Source organism: Lepisosteus platostomus, chromosome 4 (genome assembly GCF_059453375.1).
Source record: "Lepisosteus platostomus isolate fLepPlt1 chromosome 4, fLepPlt1.hap1, whole genome shotgun sequence".
NCBI classification, from domain to species: domain Eukaryota; kingdom Metazoa; phylum Chordata; class Actinopteri; order Semionotiformes; family Lepisosteidae; genus Lepisosteus; species Lepisosteus platostomus.
In genome coordinates, this window is record NC_142614.1 from 70,323,654 (window position 1) to 70,342,671 (window position 19,018).

A 19,018-nucleotide genomic window follows, 5' to 3' on the forward strand; every position below is an offset into this window, starting at 1 on the left:
GAGGGCAATTAAAGAGGATAGATGGAGAGCAGGACAGCAGGGCTTGGTGTTCTCCTGCGCAGGACTGGACTACTTGAAATCAGTGGTCTGCAGCCCTCTGAAACAGTGTCCTCCCAGCTGCTGCACGCAGCTCTGCTGTACTGTTCAAGTCCGCGTGCTGGTTTTCATCATGATGTTAGGAAGGAAATACTCTAGGTCTGTTTATCCACTGTTACCTTTAAACAGGAGAATGAAATATCTTCAGCCTGGTATGGGTTCATGCTAAAGAGCCTGTAACTATTTAACCTACGACCTAGGACTACGCCCTATGCTATCATTAACTGTGGCTGAAAAGCTGATCAACATATTTGTATTCTCTCGAATTGACTACTGCAATGCTCTGCTCCCTGGGGTATCTAAATCTACTCTGAACAAGCTGCAGTATGTCCAAAATTCAGCAGCCAGAATCCTGACCAGATCTAGTGCAAGTGTTCACATTACTCCTATCCTGGAGTCCTTGCACTGGCTTCCGGTCAAATTCCGCGTAGACTTTAAAATCCTCATGCTCACCTACAAGGCTTTACATGGCTTGGCACCTCAATACCTGTCTGAACTTTTATCGCCCTACTCCCCACCTCGCAACCTCCGCTCTTCAAATTCTGCCCTCCTTACTGTCCCCCAAGCCCGTCTACATTGTATGGGCGACAGGGCCTTCTCCTGCTATGCCCCCAAGCTCTGGAACTCCTTGCCCAAGGATATTAGAGAGTCACCTTCTCTAAACTCCTTCAAATCCAGACTCAAAACCCTCCTTTTCAGAAAAGCCTTTACTTAACTGGTTCCATTCTTCACCCCTCTGCTCTTCTTAATACCATCTTCCACGGTCTCCTCTATTGTTATTGTTGTATTGCTGTAATTATAATTGTGTCCTGTCTTGTGAAATTTTTCTTATTTATTGTTGTAGTCTTCTTATTTATTGTTATTGTCATCCTGTAAAGCGCTTTGAGAAGCCACCTTTAAAGGCGCTATATAAAATAAAGTTTATTATTATTATTATAACCTGGAATGGCCTATGCCGTTGTGCAGTTGAAGTTGCCCTGGCATCCCATTAAGAGATGAGAAAAGGCCATTCATAATATACTGTCTGGAACTAAGTTTGTTTCACCCTACAACCCTTGGTTGGAATAGTTCCCTTGTTATAGCTTTGTCTGATCTGGGATCTGGGATCAATCTTTCTGAGGATTTCAACAGATTTGATCGAATATCTCCAGATCTTTCTTCCTACCACAAGACACTTATCTCTTTTTGATCTGACTGCCCTTTCCCTGTCCTACCCAGTCAAGAAAAGGCTCTACTAATGTCAACACCACAGTAATGTCTTATTCACGGCCTTGTGCGATATTCCCACAGCCCGTTGTGTAAAGAACTGCATCCTGTTCTCAGTTTTAATGATGTTAAAAAGTTAACTGTTGTGTTAGAAACCGTAACTCAGAAAACAGACAAGGCCCATCCATCTCAATCTGGTGATCTGGCCTTGTATGTCAAGCAGGTCCTGAAGCAAACAGTCAAGGAGAAGGTTGGTACTTGAACCATGGCTACAGTGCGTTGGGAAAATTAAATCTCTCCTTTGTTTTGCCGGATGTTCCTACAGGAGCTGGTGGTGGGGTGATTTAGGCTACATAGTTCTTCTGCTGTCTGTTCTCAGCGGAGAGCTAGAATTCTTTTATTTTTCCAGTTTTCTGCTTTGAAGCAGGTGTGCTGTCTAGCATTACTGTCCCTGCTGGGTTAGAGGCTTTTGTAAAAGGACAATCAGAACAGCCAGATGTGCCAGGCATCCTCTCCTGTACAATGTTCACTGAGCTTAGGCACACAGGTAGCCTGAGGGTTCCCTGCATTCACCCTGAGACACTATCCAGTCCTTAACTCTTGTGCATCAGCAGCAGCCGCGAAAGCCCTGCATAGGCTTGATGTCACTCGAATTCGTCTGACACTTGTTGCATTCTCTTCAATTTAATGATGAAACTGCAACTCGTGGAAATGTATGGAAAGGCAAGCAGATAGGTGAAAAATCCCGAAATAGTACAAGGAGCCTGTGCTGTATACCAGACACTGCGGCAGAGCAGATCAGTGATTTTGACGGAGAGTGTTTTTTTTTTTAAATGTGAGACCTCAGGCAGGCAGTCCATCGGCACAGCTTCCAAGACGAGATGTAAAAATCCTTGTTGATTGCAGCCCGCCTTTCCTCTTTCTTCACCACGAGCTGCCTAATTGCAGCGAAGAGAGGAAGGAAAAGGTGATATGCAAATGTCCCCGGGCGAAACGAGGTGGCCTGGCTCCTGCAGCTCGCTGGCGCACTCTCTCTCTCCCTCTTGACAAAGCCCTGTAACAGGCAGTAATTAAGTGTGGGTGAGGATCAGAGGGCCTGTGTGCTCTGTGATTGCAGGCAATCAGGGGTGTTTTAATCCTGGTAATAATGATCTGCAGCTCAGCCCAGGAGTGGGGACACATCCAGGAGCCAGGCTGCCTCTCACTGGCTCAGTGTCCTGGGGTCGGGGACAGCAGCGCTCTGGGACAGTGACAGAGCTGGGGCTCTCTTGCACAGCCCAGGTCTCCAGTCCAGTAAGCTTCATTCAGGCTGTGAAAGTACTTCAGTGATCTATTTAAAAACGCAGGTTGAATGAAAGCCTTAAGGCCCATAAACCCTTTAGGAATCAGATTTAGGGAACAGCGGACATGTACGGTCCTCCTCACCGGGCACTGCCCATGTGTGTGGATCAACAGCTGTGCCCGCTGCATTCCTGCACTCCTGCCTTCCTGCTCAGACACTCAAGCAAATTGTGTGTTATATAGAAACACCTCTTTCATGCTGGGATATTTGTCAAGTTGCTGTACAGTGTGTTGTGTTACCATAGTGGTCTGTAGGTAGGTAAAGTACTGTTGAGCGATTACAAGACAGACAAGAATCACACTCGGTAATCAGATCTCAAACAGAAAGTATATTTCGGATAGATCACCTATAAAGGACGCAGGAAAGTAAGTGGTGTGTTTTAGATTCAAGGAAGACGGTATCTCTTTATAGGGAAAATGAATGAGCCACATTATTGTTCCTAAAAAAAACAGAATGCAGTCCTGATCAAAGAGAGGCGGCGATGGAGGATGGGAGAGGGGAGGTGTGGCGCAGCAGGGCACAGACAGCCGTGGTGTCTCAGTTTGAGCTCTAGAAGTGATCTTCACCTCTTCACCAGGGAGGGGTCTGGGTGATGAGGAGAATGGGGGTGCAGGGGTCTGTTGGCCCTGCTGTGCAGCAGGGAGATGTGTGGGGAGCTAGCAGTGCTCTCTCAGCATGTGGTGCTGTGTGATTCATATTCACGTCTGCTCCTAGAAATAGTCTTCTCCTTTTGTGACACTTGAGTTCTTAACAAATTAAGACTAGTAAGAATTACCACTGTTTCCATACACAGCATTTTAGCAATGATGGTTTTTGTTTATGAAAAACCTGCTGAGGTAAGCTCCTCTAATTTAGGGTGGCTTTGTCTATTCATTATTGCTTGAACTTTTGCTGAACAAAATACAGTAACTGACCTCTCTTATAGTGCTGTCGATGTCTCAGGCTGCTATGTAGATGAGGGAGGATTGCTTTCTACTCCCTGTCCCCCTGTCTGAAGAGTGTCTCGAATGGGAGGAAGGACAAAGAGTTCCTGTGTCTGTGTCCTCCTGTCTGAAGAGTATATGTATATGTCTTGTATAGGAGAGGAGGGGACGTTGTGTTCATGTGTCCCAGTCCTCCTATCTGATGAGTGTCTTGTATGGGAGGGGAAGACACTGAGTTCCTGTGTCTGTGTCCTCCTGTCTAATGAGTGTCTTGTATGGGAGAGGAGGACACTGTGATCATGTGTCTGTGCCCTCCTGTCTGATGAGTGTCTTGGATGGGAGAAGAGGACACTGTGATCATGTGTCTGTGCCCTCCTGTCTGATGAGTGTCTTGTATGGGAGAGGAGGACACTGTGATCATGTGTCTGTGCCCTCCTGTCTGATGAGTGTCTTGTATGGGAGAGGAGGACACTGTGATCATGTGTCTGTGCCCTCCTGTCTGATGAGTGTCTTGTATGGGAGAGGAGGACACTGTGATCATGTGTCTGTGCCCTCCTGTCTGATGAGTGTCTTGTATGGGAGAGGAGGACACTGTGATCATGTGTCTGTGCCCTCCTGTCTGATGAGTGTCTTGTATGGGAAGGATTGACACTGTGGCTCCAGGCTTGACAGCAGGCAGGCGTGAAGCTGCAGAGCGCTGCCGAGTGGTCTGGATTAATTACCATTCTCAGGACTCTCTGCATGACTGACTGTCTGTGTGTGTTGCAGGGCGCCTCCTCCAGTCTGGTGGTGAAGTTTGCTGACACGGACAAGGAGCGGACTATCCGTAGGATGCAGCAGATGGCGGGGCAGATGGGCATGTTCAACCCCATGGCCATCCAGTTTGGCGCGTATGGAGCCTACGCACAAGCAGTAAGTATAGAGACCAGCTTCTCACTTGACTTCCCTCCTTCTTTCTCTCTGTATTCTTTCACTCGTGTGCTGTTTTACACTGGTGTCTCTAGCATATCTACTGCATATCTGTGTCCCTTTTTTAGATTTTTCTTGTACTGCCCGTTGTGTTACTGTCTCTCTTGCCCTCTCTCAGTCTCGCTCTGGGAACGCTTGCTGGTTTGTGTTTCTCTGTCTCTCAATATTTTGTCCTATTTGACCTGATAAAAGACATTCCATGTCCACGTCCACCTGTTTGTTTTTCCTCTCTTTATCTTTATTATTTCAGCTCACTGTTTTTTTATGTCCATCAGAGCAGTCTGAGGTCCTGTCTGCCTGTCAGAGCAGTCTGAGGTCCTGTCTGCCTGTCAGAGCAGTCTGAGGTCCTGTCTGCCTGTCAGAGCAGTGTGAGGCCCTGTCTATCTGTCAGAGCAGTGTGAGGTCCTGTCTGTCTGTCAGAGCAGTCTTAGGCCCTGTCTGTCTGTCAGAGCAGTCTGAGGCCCTGTCTGTCAGAGCAGTCTGAGGCCCTGTCTGTCTGTCAGAACAGTCTGAGGTCCTGTCTGTCTGTCAGAGCAGTATGAGGCCCTGTCTGTCTGTCCGAGCTGTATGAGGCCCTGTCTGTCTGTCCGGCTCTGTGTGTCTCCCCAGCTGATGCAGCAGCAGGCAGCTCTAATGGCTTCAGTGACTCAGGGGGGGTACCTCAGCCCCATGGCTGCCTTCGCCGCCGCCCAGATGCAACAGATGGCAACACTCAATGTCAACGGGCTGGCGGCGGCTCCCATGACCCCAACCTCAGGTGAGCTACCCAGCCTGGCGCTCTGGACTCCACTCCCAGGGGTACCAGGGGTACACTGATAGAGGGAAACATGCAGAGCTACACCAGGAACCTCCTTCTTCCACTGGGCTGCTCTTGAGTCAGCTGAACTGAAGCAAAGAGACATGGCACAGGGCGCCCTGAGTGTAAAACACAAGAGCAGTGAACTACCAGGAAAATGTCGAGGTGGAATGGGAAATTCTCTGTAAACTCATTCCTTCCAGACGGACTGTTATATCCACTCAGCCTTACTCTGAGATGCCATTATTAAGAAATCCATAAGCCACCCATATAACACTTTAGAGTGTATTTAAATAAATGACACCTGAAGAAGACTCCACAGCTGAAACGTTTCTTTCTCCTTTTTTTCAGCATGGAATAAACCTATTACTTGTTCCTCTAAATAAATGACACCGTTAAGATATATATGCACCAAAACCTCATACAAAGCTCATTCATTCCTCAGCCGTCTCTCAGCTGAGATCCCCCCCCAGCACTGACCACACTGGGCTACAAGGGACTGGGGGGCACGTTCATGTTTGGGTGGCTAGTTCGTGTTTTGGGAAAGTGACTGTCTCGTATGGCTGTAATCAGGATTTATGTACAATGGAAAAGACAGCTTCATAATAAACTGTCAAATAAAACATTCAGCGGTTTTTATAAATCACCTTTGCACACCTGACAGGGGAATCCGTTGAGATGCCTGGTGGAACAGCTGATTCTGTAGTGGGATGTACCGTACACTGAATCAGCCGGGTAGTCAGAGGAGCCCGAATAGATACTCCTGCACCCTTTCATACACCCCTTCTCTCTCTTCTCTCCCTCCGTCTCGTCTTCTGCATCCTCCCACTCTCTTCCTCAATGCCCTCTCTACCTGTTTGCCCCTTCCACCACCCTCCGGCCTCTCGCCCTTCCTCTTCCTCTCCACTAGGTGGCAGCACCCCTCCTGGCATCACGGCCCCAGCAGTGACCAGCATCCCCTCCCCCATCGGAGTCAATGGCTTCACGGGCCTGCCCCCGCCCCAAGCCAATGGCCAGCCCCCCGCTGAGGCCGTCTTCACTAACGGGATCCACCCCTACCCAGGTGAGCAGGGCAGGGTCAGGTGGGCGAGCCGGTGTTTATCATATCACTGCACCGTCTGGGGAGCTCGTGATCACTCTGTGAGAGAAGCTCGTCCTGAAGCACAGGAACCTGCTTTCAACCTCCGTCAATCTCCCTGCGCGCTCCCTCCCCCCAGAATCACACAGTGGAAAAAGTACAAAGGTTCAGTATTGTAAAGAGCTGCTCCATTTAACATGTTAAATATATATATTAATTAACTTCCCATATTACAAATATCCAAAGCAGCTAACTGATTTTTAAATCTGCCTACTGATCTGCCTGTGATTTGCTCTATCTCTTACAAGGAGAGACTAACAAAATAAAAGTGTAAATTCCTTACACTTATGTAGCACTTTTCAGGACACTCCACTCAAAGCTTTTTACAGGGACTCCCCTCCACCACCACCAGTGTGCAGCCCCACCTGGATGATGGGCTGGATGGGCTGGATGGCCTGGATGATGAATTTCCCTACAGGATTAATAATGTATTATCTATCTATGATGCTCCAGTCCGCTCCCCACACACCAGCTCTCAGTGGGAAGGAGAGCAGAGTGATGAAGCCAGTCCAGAGATGGGGATTATTAGGAGGCCATGATTGGTAAAGACCAGGGCAAAATTTGGCTAGGATACCAGGGTTAACAGCCCTACTCTTTTCAAGAAACAAACTGGGAATTTTAATAGCCAAGGAGAAACAGGACTTCGGTTTTACCAGGGGATCTCCCCATCCAGGTACTGACCTGGCTCACACCTTCTTCAGTGAACTGCACATTGTGAGTTGCAGGGTGATATACCTCCTTGGTACAGGAAATGGAGGCACCTCTCACAAAGGATTGAGAAATAAGATACCAAGCCTGGGTGTTGAATCTGATCCCCTAGCTTCTTTCAGGAAATAGCTGGATGATATCCTCTCATCAGTTAGGTGCTGGAAGCCAAACAAGCTATATAGTCTGAATGGTCTTAAAGCCCTGTCTGTCTGAATAAGAGACTGGGCTCCAATCAAGCAGAAGCTGATATCTAGTAGACTGCTGCAGTATTAACTATAATACTTATCTTGCAGGCCATCATAGTTATCTGTGTTTCTATACACCTGCAACAGCTGCAGCAGCTGTGAGAATGGTTTCCTACACACCTGAAGCAGGACCCTAATAAAGTAGGGAGACTTTAGAGATGACTGTTACTGCAAGTACTGCAAGTCCACGTGAATTACATTCCAGCTTGCTTTTTTACTTTGGCTTTTGCAGATGGACAATACTGAATATCAAAAAATCATCCTACCCCACATCGGAAATATGTTGCTCTAGCAGATTCCAAGTGCAAGGAAATATGGGAGTGCAATTTTGATATGTAGCTCCTTGAATCCAAATTGGAAAGCCAGAATTTAAATTAAACTTTCAGCATCCGGTGCGATTAATCTGCGTTAAAAAGATGAAAAGATGAAAAAGCACTCTAGAATATCATGTTTGTGTGTCTTTAGAATAAACAGCAGGACATAGAAGTAGCTGTAACAGCTGCCATCTGCAGCTTTTCCTTCTGTATTAAGCTCAGACGTTTTCAGACCATGCTTTCCCTATTCCTCCCGGACTAATGTGCCAACTCTCCGAATGAAAATTGGGATGGAGTCACTGAGGAGATCTAGGAGTTTTAATCTGTTAACTCAGCCATGATTAACTGCATGTTCTGACTAATAAAGTGAGGATATGCTCCTACTCATGAATGTACTCTTTCAGTGGGATTCCGTGCTAATGGCATGATAATTAGGCAGTAATACAATTTCATTTGCAACCACAAATCTCAAGCTTTTGTCTTAAGCCCCCGGATAAATGAAGTGTTTGCAAAGAGTGACTGGAGCAAGGGCAGTGAAAGCTCTTTAGTGCGGTCATGTATTTTCGATCATTTTTTGTTTAACTCCCCTGGAAGGTCGCCCCATGCCCTCTCTCTACTCCACATTTGAAGTTGTGGATCTAGTCTAGATTATACCACCACAGTGAGTCTTACAGTCTGACATGAGCTCTCTGCTGCCCCAAGGGGCAAACGGTTCTCAGATTCCAGAATAACTCCCCCCACATCCCTCAGCCCCTCAATCACCACTTCCAATGCACAAGAGCGGGATTGTACTTGCCGATTCAAGTTTAATAATTTACATAATAGGTATCCATCTGAGATGTGCTGGCCTCTCATTCGGGGAAGTTTGCAAACTGTGACAGGAGCAAGTGAGGGGGAGTGTTACATGCCCAGAATCAAAATACCAGGCTTGTTTGACCAGTTTTGTTCTCAGCAGGCAGTAGAGAGGAGAGCACTGTACTGCAGGGGGTTACTGGGTCTGTACAGACATTATACTCACGGTAATGGAGAACAGTGGTGACTGGATGATGAACTGTCTTTATCTGATATAGTGTTAGGGAGAAACATGGCATGTTCTCTGTCTCCCAACTGAGTGCGCTAGACAAACAGAGAGTCTGCAGCACACGTGGATCAGTGACAACCTCCACATGAGCCACTGCCCTCTCAACAGAGCCTGGCAGTGACTTATTCATCACCTCGGTTACGATGAAGAGAAAACAGGCTGGTCACTTCTTTATAGAGCTGTTCACTGTGTGAAGACCCTACTGTCCCAACATGCAATGCTGCTAATAAACATAATAACAGAAACTGGCACTTACAGGACACGAAAGGATTGTGGATAGTTATGAACATATAAATATTTAAATTCATATACCATTCTCAAACATAGTGAAACCTGCCTGGAGAAAGACAGTCAGTCAGGAGTCACACACCACCATGCATGCTAGGATGAGCTGTTTGCCCCTCTTTGACTATGAAGTTTATTGCGTACTTCTTACGGCTATTTGGATAAAAAACAAAAAGGAATGGAAAATTTGAAATCAGACCAGAAAGCAGAGTCATTAATTACTCCAAGGCTGGACCGACGTTTAGTAGCAATTTAAAACTTCACCTCTTCTTTCCTGTAGTTTACTGTTCGCAGATACCTCTGGAAAGTGAAAACTTGTGGGGGTTATTTCAGGGTCTAATATATGGTTTCCACCTCATACTGTAATTATGTCAGCCTCAAGCCTTCTACCAATTTTTGTTTCTATATAAAAATAAAAGAAATAAAGTACCTACTGTAGGCTTGACCATGTTTTGAGTTACAGTAGTTTCCCCGTTTCCAAGATACAATATTGTTAACTAGAAGGGCTTTCCAATTCATTTTTATTTTCTCTTTCCTGCTTCATTGAAACCAGGTTGGAATAGCCAGCTAGCATTCAACACAGCCTGTAAGGAGGAAGTTAATGCGTGTGTTTGTTCTAGATGTAAATCACAGAGCCCTTGAGTCTTTTCTGATTCAGAAACAGCAGAGTTGCTGTCTCACCAGGGTGGGCTGGCGTAGTGCTTCCTGGGGTTTCTATGGAACTGTAGGTCACCAGTGTCCTAAAGGTGTCTCAGCCATCTCTCCTCCATGCAGCCTTTGAAAGTTCTTCCTTCCCAGTTTGTCAGCAGGCGTCTACAGCTTTAGGGTTGGGGAACAGCCTGTTTGTGAACATGCGGTCTCCAGGCTGTAGGACACATCGTGCACTCCGTGATGTTACGTTCAAGAGCCTCTGTGAGAAAGTGCTTTTTTATCGGAAGGTAACGGGGGTGAGAATAGGTGTCAGGTCTGTGGTGAGAGACTTAAACATTTTACTTAAGTCCACTATTTAAACACCTTGAGAAGGTGCTTAACAAGGTTTTGCACTTGAATAGCTAGTAGCAACCAAACCGGCACGCAAGACTAGGTGGACTGTTCTCCATGTTCTCTTACTGTCAGACTGGAATTGAGGGCACACTGTTAGGGTGTCAATAAATATGTGCATTCATAAATATAGACTTAAATCATTTAAACAGCTGAAAGTCTTTAACCTCTAACAACGATGTGATTTTCTTAGAAAATGTGCTTTAAGTTAATCTGAAATTGCTTAAATGATGTTCAGTGCTTTGTGAAGTAGTCTTCAGACCTGGACACTCTGCAGCTCAGTAGACAAACACTGAACACCTGAAAGCATCCCAGCCCAGTATGCAAACCTAAAGCTACACAACATAGTACAGCACAGCACTCTAATGATGACTTACAGAACACAGAGCAGCCCGGCGCTCTCAACTGGAGCTCGTGAACACACTGCTACCCAGTACTCAAACACTGAGCTCCCAAACAAATTGTAGCCCCAGCTCTCTAACACCGACGTCCTGAACACACTATAGCCCACAGCTTTAACACTGGGTTCTTGAACACACTGCAACACAGCACATTAACACAAACCTGCCAAAAACACTGCAGCCCAGTCTAACAGGGCTCACTGATCCTGTAACAGGAGGTGGCGTCACCCTCTTAGAGGGCACTGAATTATCCAAGGGCAGTACAATCAGTCTTGTGGCATAGAATAATTCTTTGCTGTCAGAGAAGTGGTGTTGAAGCTGGAGTTGCCTGTTAGAAACTATGATCACAGCACAGGCATAGTGACTCAGTTTCCAGACACTGACATTTCTCAGAAGCTGAGGATCGTGCAGAGAAGGATGAGTTTTGAGTAAGAGAATTTAAGAAGGTGTGGATACATAAGATGATGATACCCCATGAGATTCTAAATAACACTGAATTCCCCCAATAGCAGGATTTCTAGTCTCTTGGCATAGCAAAATGCTCTTCTTGTCTGAGCTGTTGCGCTGCATGGCTGTGAAGCTGGAGCTGCCCATGAACTGTCATAGCCATATCCCAGCAGGCTCAGTGCTACAGCCATCACAACTGTACTCTCACATTGAAAGCATCCCTTTCTGCACCACAGTCGCCCAGTGCTTGCTTTCTCTCTTCTCTGTTTTATTACGTTATTGAAATTTTAAAATATCATGCCTTCTTTTATTATAAGGTTTCCAGAAATGGTATCCCAAATGGACACAAAAAGCGTGAAAAAAGAATCAGGCAAAATGCACCAATATATAAAATATATCAAAATCTACTAGGATGCTGTTTGGAACAATTTCATTGTCAGGCAAAGACTTTAAATTCTTTTTCGAGGGGTCAAACAAAAAGACCTGCATTAGGGAACAGCAAAGTGTGACTTGTGGTGTACTTTATCTGGAGGTCAAGAACATAAGAGATTGTCTTCATAGCCTTAAACGTCCAAAGCATTATCTTACTCTATGCCCACTTCAACAGGAAGCCAGTGCAGTGACTTCAATATAAGGTTTATGTTTACCAGATAGAAACCTTGTCAGAACTCCTGCTGCTCAGTTTGTAACAAACTGAACCAAGCAATGTTGCTGAGGTGAAAGAGACATACGGACATGCTGCTCAAAAGTTATATGAAATAATCCCCATTTCTTTTATTTTAGCTCAAAATTGAATTGAACTATAACCATGCTTAGGCAATTTGATTTTCTCAGTTTGTGTGACGTGTAACATGAGCTCAGTCTTAATACTGTTCAATTCACTAATTAGTTTGAATCAGCTAGAAAGTTCATAATCACAAAAACAGACACCTGCAGTCTTGTAAAGGGGGTACTGCCGATGTACATCTGAGTAACATCTGCATAAAGATGGTCGTACAATCTGTAAAGTCAAAATATTTGACCAAGTCATCCATACTTGCTCATCAGAATTGATCCCAGTATGGAGCCCTGGAGGACACCACATGATCAGACCTGATCGCACCCATAAAGACAATAAGAGCTAAAGCAACTAAGAGTAGTGTAAATCCCCAATTCGCTTTCCAGCCAAGCAGGAATATTATAGCAACTGACAGAATCAAAAGCAGCGTAGTCTGAAGCCATCAAAAGGGCTTTCTGTCCTACAGGAAAGTGCTCCTCATTGAAGTGCATTTAAAACAGAAACAACAGCCTTTTATTGACACCAGAGAACCCCAGTCCAGTTCCTGGAGGGCCAGAGCATCTACACATCCTTTAGCTCTTTTTAATACACCAGCGGGCGAAGCTGATACCATTAAGCCGATAATTATCTGACTGAGGTGGTTATGAGCTGAGCTGAGCTGGACTGAAAACCTGTAGACATACCAGTCCTCCAGGACCAGGAATGGAGACCCTTCATTTACACTAAGTCTTGTGGGAGTCTGGAGGAAGATACCCAGGATTCTTCCAAGAAACAGCTTGATGATCAGTTGGCTGCTGGATTCCAACAAAGCCAAACGACTCCCTCTCCCCTCCCTTGTAGCCATTCCTCTCTGTTTCAGTGATCCGGAGCCGAGTCTCTCCATGCGCTCCCACCCTTGTCTCTGCGATTCTGTAACAGGCAAGCACGGACCCCCCCTTCTCCCCATAACCAGCCCAGATAGAAATCTCTAATTTGTGGTCTGGGCTCCCAGAATATGAGCTTTTTTTAATGAGAGAGATCTCTCAGCCTCCCCCGGTGAGCCTGCTGTAATGAATGGAGGTCATTAAGCAAGGCGCGGAAGCTGCCCTAATTGGGACATTTGTCCTCATTGTCAGGCCGGATTGCCCGACCAAGGATCCATCTGCGTCAGCGCGGCCGAGTGTTACAGCACAGCCTCGCCCCCCATACACAGCCCGGCGCGGCGCTAACTGAGATAACAGCTCAGGATAAATGGGATCTTTTTATCTCTAAAAGGCAAGGACTTTTACAGAGAACAAGGGCCTGCATGTTCCTAAGAGAAGTGAGAAACAAGGCGGAGAGGAGGGGGGGGAGAGAGACCGTAGCACAGAGCAGTGTGATGACATTAGAATGAGCTGCCTCGGCACATACTGTAGACAGCACACCTGCTGCAGGACAGCCGACACAACGTGTTGCAGGCACAGATGCAGCTACATGGGTACCCTGCCATTGTGCATCACGCAGGGCCTGATGCAGATGCTCACAGGGAAGGCTAATATATGCTGTATACCAAGGTATTGGTAATACGGGGGGAGAAATGGAACTATTCTGCTATATTTGGAGGTGCTGGAAGTAACAGGACTTGACCCTGTAGTAAGTAGCACTCTAGCAGTAGCGTATAATAATGTTGTTGTTAGCACTGTGAAAGTGGACATTGCAGAATCAGTATATACAACAGTATGGGTCAAAGTTGTTTAGCAACCTGCAATAGCGGCAAGAACATGCCGTGACAGAAGAGAGCCGGGTGAAACTCTGCTGTTCATATTTTTAAAATTTGAAAGGAAATGTTGGCTAGGGTTTTTTCACTTGTGACACACAAGATCGCGGGACGGCACACCCATCTGATAGAGGACCATCCCGGCCGCAGACCCTGCCCCCTCACAGAGGCTTTCTGGCCTGGGCCAAGGGCTCAGAGCCCTGCGGCTGTACGGAAACACCCGGTCACGCCGCCGGACGTCTCTCTGTGCATCGTGTTGTGTCTACCCACAAGACAGGAGAAAATGTTTTTAAATGTTTAAAAGTTTTGCAGGAGATCATTTTTAGAGAGGAGTCGGAGAAGCCGGAGCCCGCAGTTTCACACAGGAGTTGTTTCGGGATGCAGGGGAGCTGCTTCCTGCCTGCTCTGAGCGAAGGTACTCCGCCAGGTGCAGTAGGGGAGACTGTTGTTGTGATCCCAGTAACCCTGTGTTTGGAAACCTGGGCTCCTCCAATCCATGTCATTACGGGTTTTTGATCTAACCAGTGCTCTAATGACAGACCTGACACAGAATGGCTTAGTTGTCATTGGCTGGAACAAAGAACTGGAATGGAATGGAAGGGCAGAGGGTTCCTGTCCCTGCACTAGTTTGTATTGTTTCCCTATTGCCGACTCTCACTTCCCCAGGCATAGTCCTGTACAGGTACTGACTGCACAGGTCTCTCTCTGCTCACGCAGCCGCCAGCATGATGTTCACAAACCAACCTCTTATGCTCGGGCCTTTCAAATTCTGATCTAATGTTCCGCAACAAATATCACATGGATATTTTGACCAGACCTCCTGTTTTTTCTCATTTCCCTCCTGCGATCAACACCAGCTCAGAGTCTTCATGGCACACCTACAGTCAGAATGGGTGGAGCAGTCAGTCAGTTTCCCTCTAGGATCATTCCTATAGGTAAAGAAGGTCCTGTTGAAAGACACCTACAGGAGGTGACGTCACCTGTAGTCTGTGCAACAGTCGCCCTGTCATGCTCAGAACTGCCACCAACCTGCTGTCAAAGCATAAGTTTATCTCTATTATACTGGGCAATAAACTCTGCACATATTTCACTCACACCATGTTCTGGTACACAACCGTACTGTCCAACGTTTCGAAGGAATTTGGAATTTAATACAGATGGCCATAAATAGCTGAGCACCTTTGCCTATTTGCTATTATGCGTCAACCCTCTTATGCTCAAGAAGGCACTGTACGAAGTCTCAGTCATGTCAAGGTGCTGATTGTGGCTGGCGTCTGCATTAGGCATGCCTCGTTAGTCTTAGCATTCCCATTAGTCAGGAAGGACAAACTAGAGGAACTGAATGAGCTTGTCCCATCTCTCTATAGTGATACACTGACCGGCTAATCCTCAAGGGGTGCAAGCAGAGATAACCTGACAGACTAACCTTCGTGTATTTTAGAGCATGAGGATGATAAACGCGTATGTCCCCACACAAATCAGTCAAGAGCTGAGGTCCTGGAGAGCCTCAGCTGAGAGGAATTGTTCAGAGAGTTAGGAAAGGCAGCCATGATTTTGAAATCCAAGGCCTAAGTGTTTGGATGTTCCATCCTTAAGACTTCATTTTTGAGAAAAACATCCAGAGCTACTACATCTCCCGGAAAGTGACACACCATAGAAAAACATACACGGTTTATTAACACAGAGAACTGCACAGTAAATACCTGTACAATGGAAATGGGAGATTGCCGTGGTCTGTATCACTGTGATGTTAGTTTTACATTCATAGTGGCATGTTTTAGTGTAGCGACGGTCTGTATTTGTGTGGCACGTATAACAGTGTTAACACCAGTCTGTATTAGTGTGTTACTGCTGTGTATTAGTATGGTAATAGTCTAAACCAGTTTGTTCCCAGTGTGTTTTAGTGCAACAGTTGTTTGTAGTCAGTTGTATTGTGCTATTAGACCGTTTTTGGTACTGGTGTGTGTCATTGTAGTGGTGCATTACTGGTACGTTTTGCTGGGAGCTGTTTTTGAACTGGCTGAATGTTGTGAGCCCTACACAGTCCAGCTTCATGGTCTGTATTCGAGCATCACAAATGGACATGTCATGGGAAACTGCATTTGTCTGGTCTGAGAGAGGATGTAGGATTTTTTAAATTATAATTATTATGCTAGACTGTATGTCGGTGTGGTTTAAGGCAGGGGTCCCTAACCCTGCTCCTGAGTACCCCCACACTAGTCTTCATTCCAGCCCAGCTCTTAAGTAATTAAATCTGTTAGGAAAATGTTTCTGCTACCCCATACAGAACAGTCAGGAATCCCTCTCAGAAGTTAAAAGAAATCTGTATATCATGCACATGGGAGCGAAACACACATAGATGCCCGGTGTATTTCTCTCAAAGCAGATAAGCTAGAACAGAACTTTAATATTTTTCTGTTATCTATCACCCTGTGCTGATCAGATTGGCAGCATTGCAGAATCAAGCTCATCTTCTTCTTCCCTATTTGCCCTATTTCTTTAATATAACTGGTTACTTAGTTTCGTAGCAGGCGATCCTATACAACACAGTGTAGAATTACATAGTAGCCCTTGTGTCCAGCATTCCTCCATTCCAGTTCAAACCAGTTGTGTATGTCCACCTCATGAAATACTGCAGTGTCAACAGAAAACATATGTATTGACTTTACAAAGCTCCTCTCAACAAATCCATAACTGAACTAACTGGCTGCTTGACTGAAACGTTTACAGGTTGTCTTCTTGCAGTGAAAGGGCAACATCCAGCACATTTTGAAACTAAAAACAGCGATGGGTTCAAGTTAGCACTATCGATTAAAAGTTCAATTATGGAACTTGAGAGTTCAGCTGGAGTGAAAATAAGCAAGTTTGTGGGTGCCAATGACCAGAGTTGGGAGCCCCTTTGGTTGAAGGTGTAATCTGAGTCGTGTGCTTTAGTACTTCAGGACACATGTCATTGAACTAGGTAACACCTATAGGAGTGTTTTGTTGAAGAGTTTACTGACATCTTTTTTAAAAAAGATCACTGAGTGGCCGCTATGCAGGACACAGCTGGGCGACAGGTCAGAGGATATAGCGCAGTGAATAGGCCCTAGGGCTAGTTAAAGCAAAACCCTGACCTCTTGCTCCTTGCACAGCTGGAAGAGAGAACCCAGACCTTCCTACCACAGTCAGCCTTGTCACAGAGGTGACACAACAAAAGCAGCAAAAGACAAGAAATGCGGAGTTCATTTGAATATTGCCAGGCTCTCCAGCTTTGATTCCTGAAGAACAGCGCTGGGCACTGTGCGTCCAGACTAGGACAAAGCAAAGACCTTGGACTCTGTTCTGAAATCAATGCCGTGCAGCTCCAAACGGGGTTTAGCTCAGAGCTTTGCTATCTTATTCAAAAACAGCGAGCGGGGGGAGCCTCTGCGTCCCACCGGCTGCGTTTGATCACCGAGACGAGGGAAAGTTCACACGAGGAGACGAGTCACACCTCAAAGACGTAGGAAAGGCAGCGGCCTCTCTTCCTGTTCACTCCTCCGTCCAGACTCAGCCCCCTCTCCCTGTGTCTCTGTCTCCTTGCAGCACAGAGCCCAACAGCAGCCGACCCCCTGCAGCAGGCCTACGCAGGAGTCCAGCAGTACGCAGGTGCGCAGGAGAGGGGGAGACCAGTATTGGGGTTTCAAAGGGTGGGATGTGTGATCGAAGATTAAAATACATCCAGTGCCACCGTGGGGTTTTGAGATGCTTTATCTATGTCTGCTTTTTTTATTTGATTTGAGTAGTGTTTGTGCAGACAGTACCTTGCATACCAGTGTTGCAGTGAGGTGTGTGAGGTGTGACCCTGTGTGTGCCAGTGTTTCAGTGAGGTGTGTGTGTGTGTCACCTGTGACCCTGTGTGTGTCAGTGTTGCAGTGGGGCCTGTGTGTGTGACCTGTGACCCTGTGTGTGTCAGTGTTGCAGTGAGGAGTGTGTGTGTGACCTGTGACCCTGTGTGTGCCAGTGTTGCAGTGTGGCCTGTGTGTGTGACCTGTGACCCTGTGTGTGTCAGTGTTGCAGTGAGGAGTGTGTGTGTGACCTGTGACCCTGTGTGTGCCAGTGTTGCAGTGGGGTGTGTGTGTGACCTGTGACCCTGCGTGTGCCAGTGTTGCAGTGGGGCCTGTGTGTGTGACCTGTGACCCTGCGTGTGCCAGTGTTGCAGTGAGGCCTGTGTGTGTGACCTGTGACCCTGTGTGTGTCAGTGTTGCAGTGAGGCCTGTGTGTGTGACCTGTGACTGTGTACCTAGCCGTGATGCAGTGCTGTGTGTCTGTGTCTCAGCAGCCTACCCTGCCGCGTACGGACAGATCAGCCAAGCCTTCCCCCAGCCTCCTCCCCTCATCCCCCAGCAACAGAGAGAAGGTAAGACACAGACATCCCTGCCCTTGCTTCTCACCCTGCCATGTTCAAGTGTGCAGCTGTGACACAGAACTCATGCAGAATGTGTGCAGCACATTGCCAAGCACAAAACACAGTGAAGCCTCTAGAGAAGTAGTAACTAATACAGTGCAGCCAAAATTCCCTCCCAAAGGGCAACCTGTCTCCTTAGATCACCAGGAGCTTCACACCAGTGCAGAAGGATTAAGTTGGATCTAACACTTGTCCTCGGCTCTAGTACAGAGGATGATTAAACCTGTTGGACTGTAAGGAGCTAGTAGCTTACACAAGACTCTAGGGCTGATATTTATACCTTCAGTGTGGAAGTTTTTCTGGAGAAATTCAACAATTAAACTATGTTTAGTGCGTGCTGCTTTTCATTTTAATTCAGCAAACAGTACCAACTGCCCTTTATGGCTCTTAAGTTTTAGATACATCTGGCTGGGAGTGTCAAAGAAACCACAGTAAGAAAGAGAGGATCTGTAAGTTATTCAATTCTCAAACAAATTAAGCATTAGTATATCTCATGCTGAAAAGGGAAGGGAAAAAACACAGCATGGACTAAACCTATTACTTGTTCCTTTGCAGACTGACGCATGCTGAACTATTAGTATATATCACCTAGTGTGCTAGATTGTTTTAGGTTTTCCCGAGCTCTTTTGCCATTGGAGTTTAAAGTCTGTCCCACAATACTGTACTAAAGCTTTAATTTGATCAGTGAAAGGAGAGGTCAGGGGGAAGTTTTTCTGTGTTGCAAAGATCAGGTGTTGTTCTGCATAGCCCCCCCATGTGTACTTAGCGGTCTAAACTATTAATCCCCTTCCTCTGGCTCCACGTTGCACCCACAAACCAGTTAGGGAGTAAAACAGTGACTTATGTATCAGTAACCAGACAATGCAAAAGAGTTTTTTATTAAAGTGAGTGGAATCTCAAGTAGAATAAAAAATAGTATAATGCATTTTTAACAATCCTGAGATCTAAGAATACATTGATGGCAGCCTAAATTCTAACGTGACTGGAGACGCCTCTGCGCTGAAATCCACAGCTCTTTTTCTGTTCCTGAATTGTGGAGTTTGATGTTGCTTCTCGCAAAGTCTCCTTTTTCTGCTCAGTTTCT

General features: G+C 46.2%; 1 protein-coding gene across 12 annotated transcripts in view; it reads left to right on the forward strand.

The window, feature by feature from the left end:
• celf4 (CUGBP, Elav-like family member 4) overlaps positions 1 to 19,018 on the forward strand; it is a 186,629-nt gene that overhangs the window by 148,190 nt on the left and 19,421 nt on the right. For 5 of the 12 annotated variants that reach the window (XR_015936097.1, XM_088630510.1, XM_088630517.1 and 2 more), the window contains exons 6-11: positions 4,336 to 4,479; positions 5,146 to 5,293; positions 6,243 to 6,395; positions 13,810 to 13,932; positions 17,073 to 17,135; positions 17,806 to 17,886. Coding sequence is in view for 11 of the 12 variants with exons in the window: in XM_088630510.1 (XP_088486636.1) it covers positions 4,336 to 4,479; positions 5,146 to 5,293; positions 6,243 to 6,395; positions 13,810 to 13,932; positions 17,073 to 17,135; positions 17,806 to 17,886 (712 nt within the window). In the remaining variant the exon portion in view is untranslated. The remainder of the gene's footprint in view (positions 1 to 4,335; positions 4,480 to 5,145; positions 5,294 to 6,242; positions 6,396 to 13,809; positions 13,933 to 17,072; positions 17,136 to 17,805; positions 17,887 to 19,018) is intronic. The other 7 variants (XM_088630519.1, XM_088630520.1, XM_088630513.1 and 4 more) reach the window with 6 other exon arrangements.